At 36.0% G+C, this 24,690-nt stretch overlaps 1 protein-coding gene across 2 annotated transcripts in view; it reads left to right on the top strand.

Annotated features, from left to right (window-relative positions):
* The window catches only part of LOC124362808 (calpain-1 catalytic subunit-like), a 211,553-nt gene that overhangs the window by 115,488 nt on the left and 71,375 nt on the right, over positions 1-24,690 (top strand). Inside the window, exons 1-3 of one of the 2 annotated variants that reach the window (XM_046817636.1) lie at positions 364-724; positions 5,763-5,937; positions 9,917-10,101. In XM_046817636.1, the coding sequence (XP_046673592.1) occupies positions 705-724; positions 5,763-5,937; positions 9,917-10,101 (380 nt within the window). In that variant the 5' untranslated portion in view covers positions 364-704. Of the gene's footprint in view, positions 1-363; positions 725-5,762; positions 5,938-9,916; positions 10,102-24,690 lie in introns of those variants that run through there. The other variant, XM_046817635.1, reaches the window with a different exon arrangement.

Below are 24,690 nucleotides of genomic sequence, written 5' to 3'. Positions count from 1 at the left end.
AAATAAATTCTTATTTGTTATCTTTAAGTGTTAGTAAACTAACTATAAACATTGCGATAAATCTATAAATAAATTCTTATTTGTTGTCTTTAAGTGTTAGTAAACTGATTATAAATATTGCTATAAATCTGTAAATAAATTCTTATTTGTTGTCCTTAAGTGTTAGTGAACTCACTAAATATTGCTATAAATCTGTAGAAAATTATTATTTGTTGTCTTTTTGCGTTGGTATTGTTGTTCTAGTTTTTTTTATTATTATTTATTTGTTAAGTATCCTGTCAATAAGTTATGTGGTGTGACCGTTAAATATGACAATATCTGTTAAGTAGTTTAATTATTTGTTGTATATTTCAGTTTTAACTATGAGTATTTATTACTAATCCATTTATAAATTATTTGTATTCCTCACGATAGCAGTAGTAACTCCGTATGTCGGTGCTGCAGTCTCTCGAGTCGATCGCGAATAAGTGGCTATGAGTGGGCACGTGTAGCGAGCGATCCGTCCAGCCAAGAATGTAGTAGTACCGTAACTCGACCATTGAGAAACACTTGGTAATCAGTTCTAACTCAATTAACTCGCAAGGTAGCGCAGTGACCAGCGCGACATCTATGATAGACTTCACCTACCCGTCCAGTCCCAGTGCGATACTGTTGCTGGTGCTTACTCGCACAGGCCGGCCTCTCGCGGCTGCTGGTCACTCGATATGTTGTTTACTTCCTCGAGGTGAGTTCTCGGTACATCCGATCGTTACTTCACAAATCTTATCGACGTTGCATTCGACTGCATGATTTTATTGCAGTTGATCTTGGTTTTAATCACTCAAATTATTAGTTCACATTTTAAAATTACCTTTAATTATAGTTTTCTAAGTATACTATACTATAATGAAGTGTACACATACACTCTTATCTCGAGGAAAACGTCAGTGTTCTATACATAAGTTGGTAGGACGTCACCATTATCTTTTTCTGAGTTATAGTTACGGGACCATTTGAAATTCTAAACTATCTTTCAAATGGTAGTTAAGAATGTCACTCATAAGAATGTTTGCATAAGGCTATGCACACATCGAACGGTCTAAGGTAAAATTAGCAACAGGTAATATAACATTTGTTATGTGTTTTTTGTTTTCATGGATGCGACAAATTTAAGCCAATAGATTTTTCTTCTTCTTGGCTAACTTGTTTTATGTATTATAATCCCATCTGGAAAGCACGCTTAGGACGTGCATTAAAAGTTTTTAAAGCCCATTCCACAATTCACAATGTTGAGCCTATTTGTCCCGATTCCACTCTTGCACTGCCGCATTGCCCAACACTTCGCATCTTAGACGAATTCATTGCACTGTGGCTATTTTAGCGGGTCATGTATCAAATCACCGTTCTTTCCTACACATATCAGATTGATGTTAACGTGGTCCTTAACACGTAGTTTCGCTATGTGGCTAGGAAGCAGGTTTAACAAGCGGTTTATGGCGACATTTACGGTCGAAGTAACCATTAAGTCTTCGTCTAGGAACATAATAACGTAGGCCGTAAAATATAGTAAAGAAGAGAGAGCACACTTTTTATTATTCATGTTTAATTTCGTATTCTTTATACTGAAATCAAATGTAAACACTTTTAAAAAATCTTTATATGTTCTAGACTTACCTTTAGCATTAATTGTTTGCACATTTTTAGATGTTCAGTACAGTACAGACGTTGGAGGGGCACATTTAAAAATCAGCTATTATAAAATAAATTGTATATCATATTAAAAATTCTCACAGTAAATTAAAAGGGAACGGTAAAACAGAATAAAGTACAATACTTCATTCGACTTGAAGTAGAAACATATTAAAAGCTGAATCAGGTAGCAACTGTGTGGTGAAGCGCAGCCCGCCAATGACATCTTTTGGCGACCCACGTTTGTAACGCGATCACACGGTAATGGGCTTCGCTAAAGATATAATGAGGGAAAACCAACATGCACCGTTCTCAAACTCAATCTTGCCTATGTAGACATAAATTCCTTTATGTATCAGGGAAGACAGTGAAGCTTCGCTAACGCTGAGACAAATCCTTTAAAGGAACATACACCATCATCGAGTTCGATGTTACCTGTATAGAAATAAAGCTCTATGCAAAGGAAAGTCTACAGAATTTCAGGTCTTTACCTGAATTCATTCTAGAGATATCCCCCGACCAGTCACAGTCACAATTTATCAACTCTCTGAGTGGTAGCTTAAATTATAGACCCCTCCGAAATGTCCATATTCTTGGATGGTAGGTTTCACTAACACAGTTGAGGTAGTGAAGGGTGCAGAAAAAATGGCCCAATTTTTAAATTTAATTATTAAACAATTTTAAAGAAATATATTTAAATTATGTTTAGTTACTAATCAATCTTAAAGCATTCTCCAGTAGGAGTTCCCATGTTCCTCGCAGAAAAACTCAGTAGCGAATATACTGGAAGCCATTGGAGGTTATGACTTGAGTTCGTATTTTTTAGTTTACCACATCAACCAGTGTTCCAATTGTGATCTCCTGCATTGTGAACTACCTTGATAACGGATATATAAGTTACATACTACTGTATATTTCCAACCAATCAAAATTAGTTACATGCGTTCTGTTCACCGACACTTTACGAAATTAAGAACTGAATGTCTTGCACTGGACTGGCCTTGGACATGTAATCAAGGGTTATTCCACTCTCCGTCCACTAATTAGTCGGAAGTTGCTCCAGTGACTGGAGTCCGACCACTCCAGCTCCAGATCGGTTCCAGACCGTGCGACCATGTGGGGTCCACGTCCGCCGGAGAGCGAATAAAAACCTAGAGCAAATGACGAGTTACGCAACCCATTCTCTGGTCATTTGTTTTTTATTACCCCGCATTAACCTGTAAGTGGTCACTTCCGCGGCTGATTATTCGACTCCGGATTGGGCAAAGCGTGCTGTTATCTCCCATTATCGTGGAGCTTCACTAACGATCATCACTTCATTATCGCGGTGTTGTCTTGCAGTTAGTAATTGTTGGTAATATTCGGGATTGAATTATCGTTCGGTTTGCCCCTGACACCTTGTGCGTCATTATTATTCCCTGTTGAACACGCCACTTTCATTGTTCCAGAGAACATTACACTGTACTGCAGCATTAGTGCAGGTACGCATTCCTAATCGAGGATAACCTATTATTAGCTATTTACGGAAGATACGGATACCTATGCTGTGTAAGCTCCTGTTCCAAATATGAACTAGAAAATTCCATTACAATTTTTTCGTGAAATGTGTGGGTTAATCACAATTTTAAGATGTTTAAGAACGAAACTGTTTATGTAATCTCCGTCAAAGTATTCTTGCATAATATAACCATATATCTCTACTCGTATGTCGTCAGGATGAATATTTAAACATTTTAAATTATATTTCATAAACAAATATGGTTTATTAAATTGAAAAATAGTAGCACAGAAATTTATTAAGAAATTCATTTAGCCTATTTCGTCGAAAGATAAATATACATGTTTGTAGTGAAGTGACTGAGGTTTACCCCATAAGATGAATGTTAAACCTCGAACACTACGACGCACTTGTGTTTGGCCGTTGAGTTATCGCCTGATGTCTCATTATAGGATATTATTAATATATTAATGCACATCCAAACACTCTTTTAGCATTTCTTTTAAAGAGTATGTTTTTAGTGTTTTTAAATTATAAAGTACAAAAATTGTTGACCCCGAAAAACCAATAAAAATTTCGAAAAATCTGAAAAAGCGTTTGAATGCGCACTATTCATACATTTTAAAACGAGACAGCAACAATATTTAGACTATCATAAGGAAGGGCTTAAAATTGTTTAATGTTCACCCTTGTACTTATGGGACAGAAATACAGTTGGCCGCCAGTATAGCGGTCTAAAGTAATTCATTGATTTGCTGATTCTGTGGTTGAAGAATCACAGAATTTGATGAAGAATGGAAGATTTGATTGTGTAACTTTTAATTATGTCCTAGTACATAATGTTGACTATAAATGTTGTATATAATTGTAAATATTATTGATTACTATTTTTGTTACCTTGTTAAGGTTCTCCTCCGGTAAGGTTGGTAAACTAAAGAGACCTTTCAAAACGTAATTTTACGACCAATATAAATCATTGTACTAACATTTGTACTTTACTTATTATTTTCTCTTTTAAATAAACATATTGCAAACCTCTGGAATTTAACAATACGACTTTGAATTCTTATTATATAGTGTCGAAACACAAGCACACACACACACACACACACACACACACACACACACACACACACACACACACACACACACACACACACACACACACACACACACACACATACAAATTTCATTTCAATAAACTAAAGTAATTGACTACAAAACGTCTTTGACAAAAGTCAACTTTTAACAAAATAATTGTTAAGTTTCAGTGACATTTAATTGTGCTCAATGCTACGAAGTGAATATCACACGTAAGTAATAAATTAATGAAGCATATTTTTGTGTTTTTATTCAAGCCTACAGTTTTAATATAACAAACTATTTTAGTTCCTCTTTTTCGCGTATCAGAAATTCTATAGTAAGTACACTGCTCATACATACATGACATTAAACAAAAGCTACATCGTACTATGACAATACTATGGTACTTGGACCACATAAGTCGTGTATGAATCTTAATTTTCTTTTAAAGACCTTTTACCAGAGTTCAGTTTAGATTTTTTAAATTTATATAAAATGTGTTCAAAGTGAAAGAACGATTTCACGTTTTTCACCTGGCATTACGAAATACCCACAATATACAAGGAGCCGAGAGGTAATTTTATTGTATAAACACAACCTGTTTTTGTTGAAATCAATAAAAGGTTTCCCATAAGAAAGAAATGGAACCACGCTAGTTTAGGTGGATGTCGAAATGGGAGAGTACGTAATGGGTTATAAATATAAAATGATAATTTTTCTCATATCAATTTTTTTAGCTTGACACACTTAAAAATAACCGTCAGATAAGCAAATAAATATTAAATTAGCGTTGGCGAATCATACACAAACTACTTTGAGTATCTTTATCTAACTATCCGACAGTGATATAACTGTTATTAAACGGTCGTTTTTCAACTTTTTTATCTTTTCATATATTTCACTCTTTTAATTTTGTTCTCTATTATAAATAGCGTGGCTGATAATCCATTTATTTCGTAAGGGAAGTTCTACTATAGATAGCAAGAAAAACCAAGTTGTTTGTTTATAAAGTGCAAATTATCTCTCAGCTCCTTGATCATAAGCAAAGTAATCGAAATGGCAGTTTAAGTAATTACGCTTCCTGAAAACATGTTTCAATTTCCTGTTACATTCTTAATTACATGAGTGTTCTATCGCTCTTTGTACAATACTTTGAAGCTTATTTTTTATTACCATCATATCATTGTAAAAGCACCAGTGATAAAAAGCATACATATAAACATGTGGATTAAGTACAAAATGTAGTAAACTGTACTTAAACACCATCACGTGGGTCGCGAGGACAGATGAAGTAACTCACATTACAATAAACAAGATGTTCCCATTAATGGCATTTGCATGGCTATCTCCCATGAGACCCTTCCGGCACTGCACGATATGGGCGGAATCGACTATAAGAAGATTTTCTTTTGCTTAAGATACATAATCGGTTTCTCAAGAAAGGAGCTGTTACATTTTTAATAGAATCCCTGTAACATTCTTTGATACTGTACTGATGCTAGATCATGTACAGGTACTGGACGGTGGAGAGACCTCGCACAGGCCAGCAGAGGAACTATGCAGCACTCCGGAGGGTCTGCAGAGAACGCGGCACTCTGTTCGAGGACACAGACTTCCCTCCCTGCCCCAGGTCACTCTACAAACACAAGAAGCCTTCAGTTCAGCCAATCGTGTGGATGAGGCCTCATGTGAGTACTTTTAGTGGTATCTTTAAACCTTTATTGACGAATTTCCGTTATATCTCACTTGTTTGTACATTTATTGTAAATTAATATTAATCAAAATCAGCATTAAGAAATGCCCTGATTTTGGAAATAATTTTTGAGTAGAACTTCGTATATTCTATGTAGGTATATGTTAACGCATCGTCTAACTTGTTACGTTGTTAATTGGCAGTAAATAGACGATCGCTGATATTTATTTAGTGTACATCTTACTTTTTTAGTACTTTTGTATAGATATACACGTATCTTCTATAAAAATGGGTGGGGTTGGAAATAATTTTTAGTAGAACTTCGTGTATTCTATGTCTACGTAAATGCATCGCCTAACTTTTTACGTTGTTAATTAGCAGTAAATAGACGATCGCTGATATTTATTTAATGTACATCTTACTTCTTAATACTTTCATATAGGCATACACGTAGCCTATCTTCTATAAAAATGTCTGGGTTTATATCTCATTCGGTTTTACCATGATTTAAGTTTTAATAATACGAATGCATGTCTATATTTTTTAAGTATGAAACAACATATTCAGGAGCCTACACAATATATCGATTAACAATAAAATGTGGAAGGAAGAATGCCAATTTCTTACAATCATCGTCAAGTATTTAACATAAAATTTTGAATTTTATTTTGTTCGCAAATGTTTATAAGCTAGTATGATATTAGTTTAGTTTTTTGGTGGTTTTCAAAGAGCTTGATCTGCATTTTGTAATGTATAATAACTAAAACACTTTTTATATAAATCTAGATTTTGCCAAATATTCAAAAGAACATATATTAATAAAATACCTGTAGTAAATATTCAAGAGATTATTATCTAAATTGTTAAAACGTAGTTCTTAAAAAGGTACATTTACGAAAACAACAACATATTAGTACGGTGACCAATCCAGCGAAGAAGATGTCACCGACGCGACACGAAGGATGTGTGATGGCCTGGATGAGGCTAGCGGCTTCTGCAGACGACAGTTCACGGAGGTAACGGTCTGGAAGGCAACAGACTTCATACCTCCTCGTCTTTCCGGGCAGTTTAGTAGTCACCGTCTGGTCTGTCCTGACCCACCTGCAGTTATCCACCCCTCTTCTTCCTCTTCAGATCCTTTAGAGCGTTATTAACCTCTTGAAGTCAATTAACGTGAATTTTGGGCTGTAAAATCAGTATAACATTAATTTTAATTACTTTCCATTTCCATATAAAATTCAAAAGTTTATTAATCTCATTAACTTAGTTAATTTGAGTTTTGCGTTAATCACTTGCATTTTTTGTATTTCTATATTTCACATTCAAGTACTATCCCATTATTAGTCGATTTTGATTTTTCATAAAGTCATTATAACATTAATTGTACTATTTGCATTATCATATTTAATATTCAAGTGTTTTGAATCTCATCAATTGTGTTTTACGCTATAAAATTATTATAACGTGAATTGAATAATTTAGCCTACTCTCTATAATACATACAAAAATTAAATCTGCATATACATAGCGAATAGCAACTGCAACTCTTCAAAAATTAACAACATTTACGAACATAGCCTTTAAAAGGAATTTAATTAAAAGTTTCTGTGATTCATTGTGCAATCATAATACCTTATGCATAAATTAAGAAACAGTAATTTAATTAATTATTATGACCAAATGATGAAGATAAGTTGGTTATAATAAAAAAATATAACCAATAAAATTATATATATATATATATATATATATAAATTTAAACAAATTTAATGTAAATAAAAGTTATTTTACAGGTATTTGGTCTTCCGATCATATGTTAGTTTGGTTATTTAAACGCATATGTGACATATATGCCAAATACAAAATAATTGAATCGTAAAAAGTGAGGGCTCTGTGGTGTAATGGTAGCACATTCACCCGGCAAGTGAGAGATCCGGGTTCGAGTCCCGGCGGAGCATGTACTTTTTGGGATTCAATGTTTATTGAAATTAAATAAGGCTATTGCCATTTATACAAATTTAATGTATATATATATATATATATATATATATATATATATATATATATATCAAATATAGTTGCTTCCAAATTAAATTTAAATACATTGTTTTTATATTTTAAAACACGGTTTGCAAACAAGTTTCAGATAATTCAGAAACTAGACGTTAAAATGTTTTCAATCTAAAACTATCCGTATGTTTTTCCTGGTTTTATTTTTTTTTCATTTAGACCGACAATAACACTCCTTCTAATTGGAATATAGAAATTCAGATACGTCTCCACCCTAATTTCATAACATTTATAATTCACGAATTACGGGCTAAACTAAGAGATTCCCGCCCTCTCTTGTTGCCACAGTGTGATCATTTTCATTCGTTTTCATTATTGAAATATTTCGGCCACCTTGTAGAGAGCAATCATTAGTTAATATCATAATAACCATCCTCCTGTACGTGGGACATGAGTTGAAAGTGTGCTATAGTACGAGACATAGCATTAAATGCCTGGGTTGTAGTAAATAAACTATTGTTTAATGCATTTAGGCCTAGGATACATTGTTTAAACTTCACATGAGTATAGAACACTAATATTAAAATTATTAAATGAGACATCTTTAAATTATTAATAAAGAATTAAACCAAATGTCCATGCTTGCAATGATGTCTCGAACTACAAACGCCCAGAGGGTAAATTATTATCATCCAGCTGCTTGACATTAATGCCTTGCCCGGTAACTGTTTGTAAGTGTAGAAAATGCCAGGCCAATAGCTCCATTCTAAACTGGAACAGTGACCCAGAGAACGGTTGTACAGCTACCAATTATTAGGGGATCGGTATCGAACATTACCTGACCGGTACAAGCGACCGGGCACTCGACAATTGGGTGACCCCGCACCGGTCGCAGGTCCCCGCAAATTATCGCTTCTTTAGCGCTCATAAATTGCCAGGACCGGTTTTGGCCACTCGTGTTCTGTATTTTACGCTATAATTCACCATCGGTTTACTGTACTCATTCTTCTCTCGGTCATGCCATCTCATTGTATTTCCTGAATTATGATCCTGACATGAGCCTTTGCACTTTCATAATACCGCAAAGAACAATATAAATCAAATAAACGAATTATTGAATAGTGAGAACATGATAGAACCTTAATAATGGAGTCAATAATGGATATATTCTGAACCCCTCAAAAATTAAAACGATCACAGACTTTAAATAAATATTAAACAATTTGTTACATGCTGAACTTAACCTAATAACTTTTAAATACTTTGCCTGTGTGGAACTATACCTATGCCTACATTAAATTTCAAACCGTCCATTCACAAATCAAATATTCTTATTACGAGGCCTTTTTTAAATTTCTCTTAGATATAAATGAGGATATACCTAGTGACATGTAAAATGGAGATAAACAGCCATTTTCATACATTCATGGAAACTGTTGACCTTCTCAGCCTGACTGCAACATTCATGGACACGATGAAATATATTTACTCAATGTAACTGTATCGGTGCAGGAGTTGTGCCAGAAACAGCGGTTCAAAAGAGATTAGGCAAGGCTGAGGATTTTGCCTATTCTTAATTCCTGGAAGCTTTTTCCATCCTTTGCCTGACCATTAGATTCTTGGACAGTATTATGTATATTTACTTATTTTTCATAAAAGACTACAGGATCTTTGCTATAGAGAGTGGGAGTCTCAGCCTTAAGGTCGTGGAGTTGGTCCTAATTCCTGGAAGATGTTTTCTTTCACGTTTCTAGACTTGATCGCCAGATTTTTGGACATCATTAGGTATATTTAGTCACTTGTTTCGAATTTATTGTGTATCGTATGTGAGACTTTTCTTGGGTAGTGGAGCTCTTTGATCTGGCCTATTCGTAATTTGTGAAATATATTTCATTCTTTGCCCTGACCCCCATATGTTACAAGAGGACTACGCATATTCAAACATTAATCTTGAACCGTTGCAGGAGATGTGCCAGAGGCCGCGGTTCATGAGCGACCCCAGCCGCACGGACGTGGAGCCCGGAGAGCTCGGCGATTCTTGGTTCCTGGCTGCCGTTTCCTCCCTCACCCTCACCCCTCGGTTCCTGGAGAGGGTCGTACCTAAAGACCAAAGTTTCGACACCACAACTTCTTACTGTGGCCTCTTTAGGTAAGTAATATATTATTCTTAATATTGGCTGGACTTAGTCTGAGTTTTGAAAAGAAATATTTGTATTGTTTTAAGGAGAAGGCAGTCTCACTTTCAGCCTCGTGGTCACTAGACTTAGCGAGGATTTTATCAGTCAAAGTAAGGAAATAAGTACTAAGTCAGCGATGTAAAGTATATATTGGTGCTCAATCACAGACAGGATGTTAACTTGAGTTATCTCTAACTCAGATTCAAACTCCAAAGTCTTACGCCATCGACTCCCAAATTATAATTTTTTACTTGAAACCTGCATTAAATACATGTAACATAATTATTATAATTACTAGATGATCATTTAAGTATTTTATTTTCATTAGTATACAGCACATCACTTGAAGTACTCTTGACACAGCATGCGATGAATGAAACATTGGCGTCCATCCAATAAGTCCATAATGTTATGTACGAAAATATTGCAATTGGAGCTGTGTTTCAATAAAATAGTTTTTATACTTCTTATTTAGCAAGAACTTCATTAACAATATTCCTGTATAGATAAAAAATATAGTATATTCTTATAAATTAATTTAGTCCAGTGCTTATTGAAAAGTGTACTGTTAATTTGGTTTATTTGTATTGTGATAAATTCATAAAAAGTTATTTAGCAGCATTTTACCATCGAATAGTCCCTCCAGAAAACCTAGAAGGTCTTACTTACGTCCTTTGCAGTTACTGCCGAGTATACAGTATATATTGCAATTGTTTGCAATGCACCCACGTGTCGACTGTTCTCGTTGTCTCGAAGTTATGGCAACATTACGCACGTCTCGTATGCAGCAGACGTGGTCTGGGGCGGCCTCGCGGATAGCAGACGGACGTTAAGAACACAAAGTTATTGAAGTGCACGTCCCTGAGTAAACAGATCGTAAAATTTGATTTGAATATTATTATGTAGCAGTTAGAGTGGCGTGAGTGGGCCGTGGTGGGCGGGGTGTTTGGCGGTGGTGGTGGGCTCTCAAGTGGCAACCCGATGTTACACGGCCACGTCCGCGGCGGTACCCAACCGTATTCCTGGCTGCATTGTGCCAAATAGTTCCAAACCCTCCCCCCTCCCCCGAAAAAAGGAGAAAATGTTTATATGAAATACGTGTTTTGGAAGAAAATAAACTCATAACGCGTCTGAGTCAAGAGCACAAACTTATATGATGATTTGCAAACGAAATATCTGGTAAATATCAAATATAAATATTAGAATTCTGCCTAGTGCATTTATTTCTAGAAAACCAATTATTTCATTATTCTTGAGTGGGGATGGGAATGAAGAATTGCCGGTTTCCTGATTTTTATCTGAACTGAAGTTAACTTAGTGTACCAGGTAACTGTTTGTATTATATTTGAAACTAAATAGTTTAACTCCGTTACCTTTTAGGTTTCTACATCTATCTGTCTGGTGTTGAAATTCATTTTACTTTTCTGGAAGATTCCTTTGATTGTTATTTTATGTGTTTGCATTGAGTAAGGCAAAAGGAATTCCATATGTAACTTGAATAGACAATTTTGATTGGTTCTTTACATAAAATGTTATATAACTGCAGGCCCAAGTTTTGTATCATTCACATAATTTGAATTTGCGTCGATTTTGAGTATGCCTGAAGATCAGTTTTACAATAAATGACATATCTTAACGTTGGTTATCATACTCTGAGTATTAGATAATTACAAGAACTGCGTGTTATTATACTGTAATTTTTGCAGAATAAGTGCATTTTAAGACATTTAATACGATTGTGCTAGATATGTTCGATTTGCTAGGGGATACCATCCAGGTCTCGGTATCCATTTCCCGAAAAGAGTTAAGTTTAAGGACCAGCCTTGTATGTTAACCACTATATCTACATTATAGCAAGTATTTTGAAATGTACACCAAAATGCAAAGTCATTAGATTCCATGGTAATTGGACTGTGAAGTAGTTGGTAGATGGTAACCAAACTTGTACTTGGATGGCGACCACACTGATTCTTGACATCTATAGTTTTTTATGAAGTGGGTTTCCACCGCTTACCTGCCTAAAATGGATTATAAAATCCAACTAACGTAGACAAAGTAAAAATAAACTTTCCTCTAAAAGTTAGAATAAATAGTAATTATGATGATTGTTATAACAATGCGACGCACTTTTCGCTACACCGTACAATGTTGCACCTCTAAATAAAGAGGTTGCTCCATAGGTTTACCTCCCACCTCGCCGGAGTGCGCGATAAAAGCTGTAAAATGATCTTACGATCCGTGTTAGCGATCGTACTATTATGAAGAAAACAAGATTGTTCCAGAGAAGTTAGTGCCAGTTTATGGGCAATTCAGATAGGGATTTTACTGAGGTTGTATGCGTAGACAAACTTTATGTGTACGGGTCAAAGAACTCTGGTTGTAAAAGCAATCATCAACTATGTCTATATCACTGTAAAGACTATTGCAAAAATAGTCTTTACAGAGGTTAGATTACTGCACATGGTTCACGCACCACGCTTAGGTACTTCAAGTACAAGAGGCGACTTGGAGGGTGATTGCGGTAGTTACTAACCCTCTTCCCATCCACATCGTAATAGGGTTTATGACATGTTAAAATCCCCATTCTTTGCGTAGTTTTGGTTACAGAAATTACAACGGTTAGAGAAGAGAACTACGACAATAGACTTAAAATAAGAATTTAGAAGTCAAATATTTAATAATTATCTGATTACACCCCATCGAAATAAATAATTTGTGAAAACTACGTTTCTAGTCTTAGAATATCCTTATGTTTCTTGTTCTATTTAAATATGTAACATAAAAGTGCTACAAACTTTTATTTCCTCGTAACTACAACTCATTGCTTCCATGGGATGTTTTGAAGCTCGTTATAACTAGAAATGAAACATGAAGAATGTTATACTTGTAGTAAAATACGACGACATTTAAGTGAAATATGTAGTACTTGAACTAAAACACGTAAGCATACTCAATTTTAACAACTTAAATTCATATATACGTGATGATACTTTATGCATGATATAGTCTAAATTCAAATACGGAAATATTTAGGTTTAACAATTACTCTTTGGTAATCAAACAATTACAAATAAACGAAAGAATAGATACATTGTGGCAATAGATGGTATGGGGAAAACCCTACCCGTGGTTATTTATACTAACTACCGCTGACAAACGCTGATTGTAAGTTGTGGCAGTAGATAGTGTGGAGAAACCCCTACTCGTAGTTGTAATAGCTACCGCTGACAAACTGTCCATACCAAACTGTCCTCAGGAATATATGTTTTGAGGTCCTTGGCCCGGTATTGCCCCAGTCAGGTATTGATTGCGGCATATTATGGGCTAATTCACTCCCACCTTTCCTATGGGGTGGTGTTGTGGGGGGCCTGTGCAGGCAACAATTTCCTGAGGGTGTTCAAATTACAAAAAAAAGCGATTCGTATTATCGCAAAGTTGAATTTAAAGAGAGTCGTGCAGGACAGCATTCAAAAATTTGAAACTGTTGACTTTGCCCAGTCTCTACATTTTAGAAACATCTTTGTTCTGTTTGTCTAAATGTGCCCTTACCAGGGGACGTGACATACACGGGTATGAGACTAGAGGCAGAGATAACTACCGAACTGGAAGACACAGAACGGTAGTTTATGAGCACTTGCCTTCGCAGGCAGGTGTTCAATTCATCAACAGTTTGCCAAATTCTATGAAAAACGCCCAAACGCCCAAGGCGTCAACAACTCGTCTTAAGCGTTTTCTGGTGTCAAAGGCATTCTACAGCGTTGACGAGTTTCTGGCGTTTAACTGGGAGACCGCCCAATTCGATAACTGACTCCAGCGCTGTAAGTGGGTTGAAATTGGCGAAGGATGAAAGAGACTGGAATGTATGAAAATTATGTAAGTTTGAATGTGGTAGTTGTGTGGTATGAGAGTTAAAAAGTTAGAAATAATTACGACGTTTGCCATACAATGTGAAGAAATTGTTGCGAGCAATAAAAGATTTGAATTGATTTGAATTGAATTGAATTGAACAAACGCTGATTGTAAGTTGTGGCAGTAGATAGTGTGGAGAAACACCTACTCGTAGTTGTAATAGCTACCGCTAACAAACGCTGATTGTAAGTTGTGGCAGTAGATAGTGTGGAGAAACCCCTACCCGTTGTAATACTAGCTACCGCTGACAAACGCTGATTGTGAGTAGTGGCACTAGATAGTGTGGAGAAACCCCTACTTGTAGTTGTAATATCTACCGCTGATAAACGCTGATAGTAAGTTGTGGCAGTAGATAGTGTGGAGAAACACCTACTCGTAGTTGTAATAGCTACCGTTGACAAACGCTAATAGTAAGTTGTGGAAGCGCGAAGTTCCATAACACATAAATTTAAATGTCGTATGACCACTCCAAGATATGTATCTAAGTATAAAAGTGCGACAACTATTTTAAAAATAATTCAAATTTCGGAAAAGAGAATGGTAATAAATGATTTTCCATGTATGAAAGAATTTAGTTAAGAATTTGTATGTAGTTTCAATTTAGTATTTTTGTGATTAGAACCTTTAGGGGGAGAAAGCCACTCAGCTGGAAATGCCCTATTACTTTGAGTTCAATTTCAACTTGTTCTGCATGAATGTTAGGCATTCAGAAAGCGTTGAAAAACATCTTGCCCGGAGATTCTGAGACAAACCTGCCGCCTTAGACGACAGCTGTTGGAGTTTGTTGGAGGTTCACCTGTTTGCGTAGGCATGGTAGTTCAAGCCGGTATGTTCAGATCATGGGGCAGCAGGTCTTGTGGGAGGATCTCTATTCTCCCGCGATAATCTCTTCACAAGGCGATTCTCATTTTAAATTTTAGGCGTGGCTTTTACCACTGTATGTGCGTTACTTTCGTTCAATAGTCCTACATGGCTACACTCCAAAGGTCTTTTGTTACAAGATAATGGTGCAATTTCCAAAGAGGAATTTCAAATAGTTGCTGTAGGCGTAGCTTGCACATTAGCATACTATTAGCTGACATTCCTCGATTTTTATTTGCATTGCAGAGGGGAGGAAATTATGTCCTATTATTTTACAATGTAACCTATTATTATATTACTAAACTTTATTAATTTTAAGGGTATTAGCTACCCCGTAACACATGTTTTACATTGCTAATGTATTTTAGCCGATTTTCACAAAACACTAATCGTCAAAAACTACTCGAAATACAAAAAAAAATATATCATATTATACTATAATGCTGTATACAAATTGTATAAACGGTTTCTTGTAATATCCAGTTTTATTCATGGAAACAAAGAAAAATCAACTATCAGAATATCGCAATCAAAGTTTTACACATAGTTCCAACAAGATATTGTGTTTTAAGGTTAAATTACACGGTTTTATTTTATATTAATTATGAAAACCATTCCCTCATGAATAATAATACATTTTTTATCATGATATTTCTGTTATATATTTTTGTGTTAGGATATAAATGTTTACAGCTTTGCGCACTGAACAAAAACAAACATTAGTTAGCCTAAGTGAAAATATTAATTACACAGCTCAAAACTAAAATACCAGTGTTTTTTATTTTTTTCTTGTTTATAACCAAAAAATTAAGATTTTATACCTAAAACAAATATTTTGAAGAAATTATATTTTTTACCGTTTTTGTGTGATAAATCCCCCTTAATGATATGTCACAAAATTGGTAACCAGTGTAATCAAATTTCTTTATTTTTAACCAGTAAAGCATTATATTCATATTTGTGTTCGATAAAGAAGCATCAAAGCAATCAAGGTATTAATATTTTTATATTTTACTTAGTATGAAGTACGTATAAAAAAAATTAAAATAAATTGAGAATTCGTAACAGATGACAGATAGTAGTATAATGGTGAAGAGCGGTGTCGATTGTTTTATTTACGAAATTCATGTTTAGCCTATTTCTTAGCAATGAACAAATAAACCATATAGTCACCAATAGCTACCAAGCTGGTCCTGGTTGAGTGACATACTCGTGAATAGTTAACCTCTAGATATGAGTAACAGTTAAGAGTACAATATAACTGCTCCAAGAAAACAACTTTACCCGAGTAAATTTATTGCGAGTAAAGCAGGTTGTTAATGGTCGGGTATAAATAACTGTCTCGGGGTCATAGTGTCTCCTTCTGATAGAATCGTTATTTATGCCAGAGAAAGGAGAAGCACTATTCTCGTTGCTGACGGAATCTGGAACTGAAAGCTTGGTCACAGAATATAGATGATGTCAAACGTCCAATACAACCCCCCTACCCTACCCCTATATATAGGGTGAGTTTTAAATATCCTTTTAAGATATCGACTCTAAAATACCACTGATTATTGTTGAGTAGTAAATTTTTATTAAATCCATTGCCACCATTTTGGATCCTCCATATTGTAATTAGATACTATACTCGTAAAATTGTTAAAATGTAAAGGTGGTGGTTACTTTATAGGTGACCTTATAGATATATATATATATATATATATATATATATATAATGACGCACCATAGAACTCATTCTTGTAGAATTAAGTTTCATGCAAAAATTAAAGTCTACTTATGAAATCTTTCTAAACATACTTTTCCACATATCTTGACATTTTTCCATTTAATTGAGTTTCATATCAGCGTTTAAATAATAAAGATATAAACAACAAGTCACTAAATTACTATAAATTTATGTATGTTTAGGGATAGTTAGGCTACATATGTTAATAGAACATTATTTGAATCTCTTATGGGTGTTATTGAGTTTATTTAAAAATTTATTTAATTCTACTATTTTCTCGTCGCCATCCATCATGGTTACCCACTAATTAAATATATTCGCTAACGCTCAGCCAAATCCCATAGAATGACATGTACCATCATCGAACTCAGTGTCCCTCGTATATAAATGAATCTTCGTGTTTAATTTTAAACCTGTAGGTCAGTTCGTTTTCGAGATATGGTACGGACAGAAATGAAATAAATTATACTTCGCTAAAGGTCAGCCAATAAATTTATTTTAATACTTTTGTGTCAAATTTACCAAAATACATTGATAGCAACTTTCCTATTAATAATGCTGGATGTCTGGGCTAGAAGTAATAAGAAAAAACGTGTACTTAACAGTCGAAAGATTTACTAAACTATTACAAATACTTTGAACATAGTCAACTTTTTGAATGAGTTCAAAGTAAACTTCTACATTTGCTGTAGGATGATTCAATCTAAAATAAATGTCATAGTAGGTTTGTTAACATATCTGATCGTATCATCTGAGAAATATACTGTGTTAGTAAATTAGTAGTTGTATACGAAGTATTTTATGAATCCGCGTCAACAAACGGGAGATGTAAGTTCTGGCTTGGTCGTCGTATAAAAGCATCTCTTTTTTACCAAATCAGCGTTAAAGAAAAACTTTCTCTTAGAGAATTTCACACATGATTGGTGTAATGAACTGTTGGAATGAGGGTTTTGCTACCATTACACTCAGAATTTTGGCAAAATGCCGAGATAAATGTAGTTCGTCATGATATGTTCCTTACAAATACCTCAATGACTGCGTGGTACCTCAGCTTCACCTAATATTTTCTTGAATTGTTTTCATATTTTAGCACTAAATATTGGAACCCAATATTCGCAAACGTTCGAAATTTTCTTTGAGGAATAGAGCATTTCTCCGAATATTACATTTTTAATAACATCGTGGTATTCGTTAATGCGCCCTAATACAACGTTACTTGTGGATACAACAAAGATAAGCCGTTTACAGCGCAATCCGACAGTCAAACCTATTACTGCCATTGTCGGGATCTAGCGTAACACTAGTCCAATTTGTTCACCAATGTTCTAATGTTACAACAGTGAAATATCAAGGTTTGGATTGACTTTGATGAACATTATGAATTTTTTCAAGGAAAGGTTACGTTCACTCAAGTATAAATTTAATTTCACAGTGATTTCATCCTTGTGTAAATGGTATATGATCACTAAATGAAATGCACGCTTTTATATGTTGTTTAACATTTTGATTTCAAATTGAACCTTTCTTCTTTGTGTTCTTAAAATTTTGTTTTGTACATCAAATACCTTGTATATTATAACACCCGTTTCGTGTAACAGGTTTTGTTGAACAGGCATGCACAATTTCAAATGTTCAGGTCAGTTTGTTGTCGTGTGGAAAAATATACAACAATGAGAAGTCACCACTAAATTCACCAACGCTCAACCAATTACACATTGAATTGTCAAACGATCACTTCTCTGTTCTGAGCGAGCGCATTGTGGTGTAATCTCTCTTGTGAATCAGACTAGCTGCTGGCGATGGATGTATGTTACGCTGTAAGACGGTATTAATTTGTTTACGGTCGTTGGGCTCAAGTACACACTGCTAGATTCTACTTTCGTGATACCCGAGAACTTTCTCTACGCCTGCGTAGACTTTGCTGAGTTCACTTGTAGTTTGAGAACCCTCACTCTCTCCACTATTCTTCTTCACCACTAACATGTTAAAATATGCTGCCTGAGGGAGAGAGAGGTTTTCCAGTCACATGAATATACTCAAGAAGTTATTAATTTTTAACAAAAGAATCAGCGTTTGTATGCGTTGTTTCGCTAGTACTGTACAAATTAGACTTTCTAAGAAATATGTCTTAAAACTTTCATTCATTGTATTGTTGTGACACAACTGCTGTATTAATGTTTACTCTACAATATAATTTAATTTCAATAATACCTTGTGTAAATATTGATATACATAGACGTGATTCGTGTAATAAATAAATATGTATATATTAATTTCAATAAACATTGAATCACAAAAAGTACTTGCTCCGCCGGGAGTCAAACCCTATATATATATATATATATATATATATATATATATATATATATATATATATTATAGATGAATATATATTTTGTGTTTACTTAGTTATTGTTTGTGAATTGGTAATCGATTAGTAGGTGATTTAAACAAAATTTATATTAAGAACAGGTTTTCTTAATATTAGATTATTACCTTTTATCTATCGTTGGAATTAATCTTTTAATGAACATTAGGTTTTTACTGTTAATGTTATTTTTAATTGTTATTTAGTTTTTCCATTATTTACTTTATATAGAGGATAAGCTGTTTGCGATAATACTATTTTAAATAAAAGTGTTTTGAAATAAATAACACTATTTAGCATGTTCTGATAACTTGTATCAATTTCACTCTTCCCACATTCTGCTGAAAAAGAAATGGCTATGATCATTGTTTGTTAATGAAACTACTGTAGTTCGATGATCAAATATTTAACTTAAAATAGCTATCGTTCGACCATTACTTAGATAACATAAATGAGCGTGGATTAGTTTCTCCATTGTAAAATAACAAAACCATAAGCAGTTATTAACTACCGTATTGTCGTAAAGTTAAAATAACTTTACTAGGCTCGTTAAAAATTTATTTCACTAGTAAAATGTCATGAAGAGGTCAGTTTGGCCGACCAAGGCGAGTGTTCTATCAGGTCACGGCGAGCGGCGAGGATGGACGTGGACATGGACGGAAGAACCACTTCCTAGCGGTCAAGGTATCGATGTCGTTGTCCTGTGAGAACCTCCAGAAGGTGTTTCCTGTTCCGTTCAGTCGCACGTACTTGCATTACACCGGTACATCCCGCACTCCAGGCTCCAACAGGTCTGGTCTGGCGCTGCACCGTGTCTTCTCACCTTCTCTAGATCGTATCTCGTGTCCAGTCGAACACGTCAGTTTCAATTATTGTCTCTAAACTCTTATCGCCAGAGACGCCAGATCTGTCCGTGATTCCATTGTCTGTCTGTCGGTAACAGAACTCCGATCTAGATGGCATTTGTGTGGGTGACCTTGGGTTACTTCAGACACGGTACTCATACATAAATCCTGTGTTGTAATGGGGTAGAAACGATGAGAATCATAAAGTACCGGTTGGAACTGGTTACTTAAATGTCACGATATATATTTTCACTGAATATCATCAATTGTACGACACTAAATACAAGCACAACATGTTTATTATCCATTAGTATTGATCTGATAACACTCACGAGTTACATTAGAGATATTATGCAGTTTTGCAAGTTCTGAAATTCATATTATTCACATTATAAATTCATTTTATTTAATCTTTAACATAGAAGGAGATATGACTTTCTAAATATTTTTATAAATTATATGTAATAAAGTAAGTATGTTTTGCTCCGACTCAATCACAGAAATTTTAAATCCGGCTGAATAATAATAACATTATATTTTGCTAATGTGTGTCTTAGTACTTTGAATTATATTAAGCAAGAAATAAATGTTGTTTTAACATCTATTAGCGTGTAAACAGTTATCGTAGCTTGGAGACGCTGGTGTGGTTGGAACTAACTTTTAAACATATAGTCTGCTAATTGTTACCCGCAGCTTCACGTGTGCTACAAAGGTGTAATTTACATCATATTTTAATAATATACTAAGCATTCCTAGGAGGACTTCTATATTAGTGTTCTGTGTCCTCCCTAGCTTTAAACTCAAACTGACGGGATCTTGAAATTAGAGAGCATAACAGCTTCTGCCTTAGAGCGAAGGATTAAAATTAAAATAATGGAAAATTCATAGTATTTTTAGTTCTATTTCATATTAAAGACCAGGATGGTGGAGTTGAAGTTGAGGATGGAATCAAGTTCTTAGTACACGTGTATTTGACATTTCCTTAACCACATATACGCTATTTATGGATTGAAAATGCTTCAAAATACCATATATGAAATTACCTAAATAGGTACTCATATAAGTGTTACAAGTTTCTGTTCCCTAAATAGATGTTCATTTTATTTTTTATATTCCTGGTGTAAAAAATATAATAAAACGGGTATGGATTAGAGTACATTAGTAACTAATGTTGTATGTGTAGCTCTTTAGGCATTTTTAGGAAATCACGTTTTGAAAGATGTGTACTAAAATATAGAAAGTGAGAGGCATATTTTAAATTGAGCACGTTAGAGCATGTTTTGACTTAATATACAAATATTTCACTGTTATCTATTATAAGTATTCTTCTATTCTATTGAAACTACCATGAAGCAGAAAAAATGTTGTTGAGTTTATTTTGCCAACATTATTGATAATTACGATTAACTTAACTCGGCGCGAGACGCGAGGCAAATATTGAAATATATTTTTTCTGTTTAAAGTATTAGTTGCACTGCTTCCCATATATGTTTATTGGAAAGGTTTTAGTTGTACTAAAAAATAACCGGTTTAATTAGCGTATCATAGATCCTTATATTTGATATCAAGTAATTACAGAGCCTCCTTGAATGTGTTGTTTATAATAAGCTATTTTACAGGAAAAACCATTTTTAATTTGATCACCTAAACGACCACACATTAACAGTTACCGTGGCTGGATATTTGAGTTGGCCACTAGACCAGCAAAGCTTCAGATTGCGTGTTGGAATATATTAAAGACCACAAACGCAGATATAAGGAGGGCACGCGATAGTCGCGTGATGTCACACCTGCCCGGTGACCGGTGACCCCACTTGACCCCCGGCAGTGAGGATGTTGTGGTACCCGTTACTCGTCATACTAACTCGTCCGTGGCCTTGCCACATCCACTCAATTCCTGCCTTCGTCTCCAACAAATCCTCTCATTCGTGATACCCCATCGTGTCACTAGCACAGCATCTTGGCACTGAGGATGTTGTGGTACCCGTTACTCGTCATACTAACTTGTCCGTGGCCTTGCCACATGCACCCAATTCCTGCCTTCGTCTCCAACAAATCTTGTCATTCTTGATGTCCCATCGTGTCACTAGCAGAGCATCTTGGCAGTGAGGATGTTGTGGTACCTGTTACTCGTCATACTAACTTGTCCGTGGCCTTGCCACATGCACCCAATTCCTGCCTTCGTCTCCAACAAATCCTCTCCTTCGTGATACCCCATCGTGTCACTAGCACAGCATCTTGGCACTGAGGATGTTGTGGTACCCGTTACTCGTCATACTAACTTGTCCGTGGCCTTGCCACATGCACCCAATTCCTGCCTTCGTCTCCAACAAATCCTCTCCTTCGTGATACCCCATCGTGTCACTAGCACAGCATCTTGGCACTGAGGATGTTGTGATACCCGTTACTCGTCATACTAACTTGTCCGTGGCCTTGCCACATGCACCCAATTCCTGCCTTCGTCTCCAACAAATCCTCTCATTCGTGATACCCCATCGTGTCACTAGCACAGCATCTTGGCACTGAGGATGTTGTGGTACCCGTTACTCGTCATACTAACTTGTCCGTGGCCTTGCCACATGCACCCAATTCCTGCCTTCGTCTCCAACAAATCCTCTCATTCGTGATACCCCATCGTGTCACTAGCACAGCATCTTGGCAGTGAGGATGTTGTGGTACCCGTTACTCGTCATACTAACTTGTCCGTGGCCTTGCCACATGCACCCAATTCCTGCCTTCGTCTCCAACAAATCTTGTCATTCGTGATGTCCCATCGTGTCACTAGCACAGCATCTTGGCACTGAGGATGTTGTGGTACCCGTTACTCGTCATACTAACTCGTCCATGGCCTTGCCACATCCACTCAATTCCTGCCTTCGTCTCCAACAAATCCTCTCATTCGTGATACCCCATCGTGTCACTAGCACAGCATCTTGGCAGTGAGGATGTTGTGGTACCCGTTACTCGTCATACTAACTCGTCCATGGCCTTGCCACACCCACTCAATTCCTGCCTTCGTCTCCAACAAATCCTCTCATTCGTGATACCCCATCGTGTCACTAGCACAACATCTTGGTACTGAGGATGTTGTGGTACCCGTTACTCGTCATACTAACTCGTCCGTGGCCTTGCCACACCCACTTAATTCCTGCCTTCGTCTCCAACAAATCCAGTCATTCGTGATGTCCCATCGTGTCACTAGCACAGCATCTTGGCACTGAGGATGTTGTGGTACCCGTTACTCGTCATACTAACTCGTCCGTAGCATTGCCACATGCACCCAATTCCTGCCTTCGTCTCCAAGAAATCCAGTCATTCGTGATGTCCCATCGTGTCACTAGCACAGCATCTTGTCCGTGGCCTTGCCACATGCACCCAATTCCTGCCTTCGTCTCCAACAAATCCTCTCATTCATGATACCCCATCGTGTCACTAGCACAGCATCTTGGCACTGAGGATGTTGTGGTACCCGTTACTCGTCATACTAACACGTCCGTAGCCTTGCCACATGCACCCAATTCCTGCCTTCGTCTCCAACAAATCTTGTCATTCATGATGTCCCATCGTGTCACTAGCACAGCATCTTGGCACTGAGGATGTTGTGGTACCCGTTACTCGTCATACTAACTTGTCCGTGGCCTTGCCACATGCACCCAATTCCTGCCTTCGTCTCCAACAAATCGTCTCATTCGTGATACCCCATCGTGTCACTAGCACAGCATCTTGGCAGTGAGGATGTTGTGGTACCCGTTACTCGTCATACTAACTTGTCCGTGGCCTTGCCACATGCACCCAATTCCTGCTTTCGTCTCCAACAAATCTTGTCATTCGTGATACCCCATCGTGTCACTAGCACAGCATCTTGGCACTGAGGATGTTGTGGTACCCGTTACTCGTCATACTAACTCGTCCGTGGCATTGCCACATCCACTCGAGTCCTGCCTTCGTCTCCAACCAATCCTCTCATTCGTGATGTCCCATCGTGTCACTAGCACAGCATCTTGGCAGTGAGGATGTTGTGGTACCCGTTACTCGTCATAATAACTCGTCCGTGGCATTGCCACATCCACTCGAGTCCTGCCTTCGTCTCCAACCAATCCTCTCATTCGTGATGTCCCATCGTGTCACTAACACAGCTCCTTGTCAGCACTAAATTATAATACAGATGGCAGTGATGTAGAAGGGGGTTGGTGCTAGTTAATAACCTCCCCCTCCATTATTTCTCAAGGAACCTTGAATTATAATAAAAACAAAACACATGGTGGAACCCACATTTTAGCAATGGATCAATTTCCAACTAGCTAATTTGCATACTTATTGGGTATTCCTGGTTTATTCTCTGTATAAGCGAATTCCCAACCTCTTCTTTTCCTTTTGAGGGCTTTGCCACTGACAATTGGTCTGCTGAATCACTATATTGACTCTAAAGTCTGTGTCAGGTATTTTAAGCTTGGCACTGTTATAATAATTGAGTTGCTCTTCTAACCTAAACTAATTCTTCTGTTTCAAATTACATATATTTCTAGACCCATAACATTTATCGGAATTTAGATTTTTTCATCATAATCATTTATAAAGATAATTACCGTTATCAGAGCGTGTTCAGGTGTTGTTTGTTGTTTAAGAATAATAACAAAACTGCAGATGAATTTCAAGAAAGACACTAAATAAGTAACGTTTCCAAAAAAAGAAAGAATAATTAATAAAGTCCTAAAAAATTTTAACCCATTACTTTGTGCTATTAATCAAGTTGGCAACGCCTGATACTAGCCTTACAGTGCGAACGTTGGCAGTAAAAGGGGAAAGTGTAAAAGGACAATTAATACCAAATGTAGTTTTTATTTACTTT

This window comes from Homalodisca vitripennis, chromosome 5, assembly GCF_021130785.1.
Source record: "Homalodisca vitripennis isolate AUS2020 chromosome 5, UT_GWSS_2.1, whole genome shotgun sequence".
Classification (NCBI taxonomy): Eukaryota; Metazoa; Arthropoda; class Insecta; order Hemiptera; family Cicadellidae; genus Homalodisca; species Homalodisca vitripennis.
Note: the sequence above shows the minus strand (reverse complement) of the source record. Positions and strands in the feature narration are given on the sequence as shown.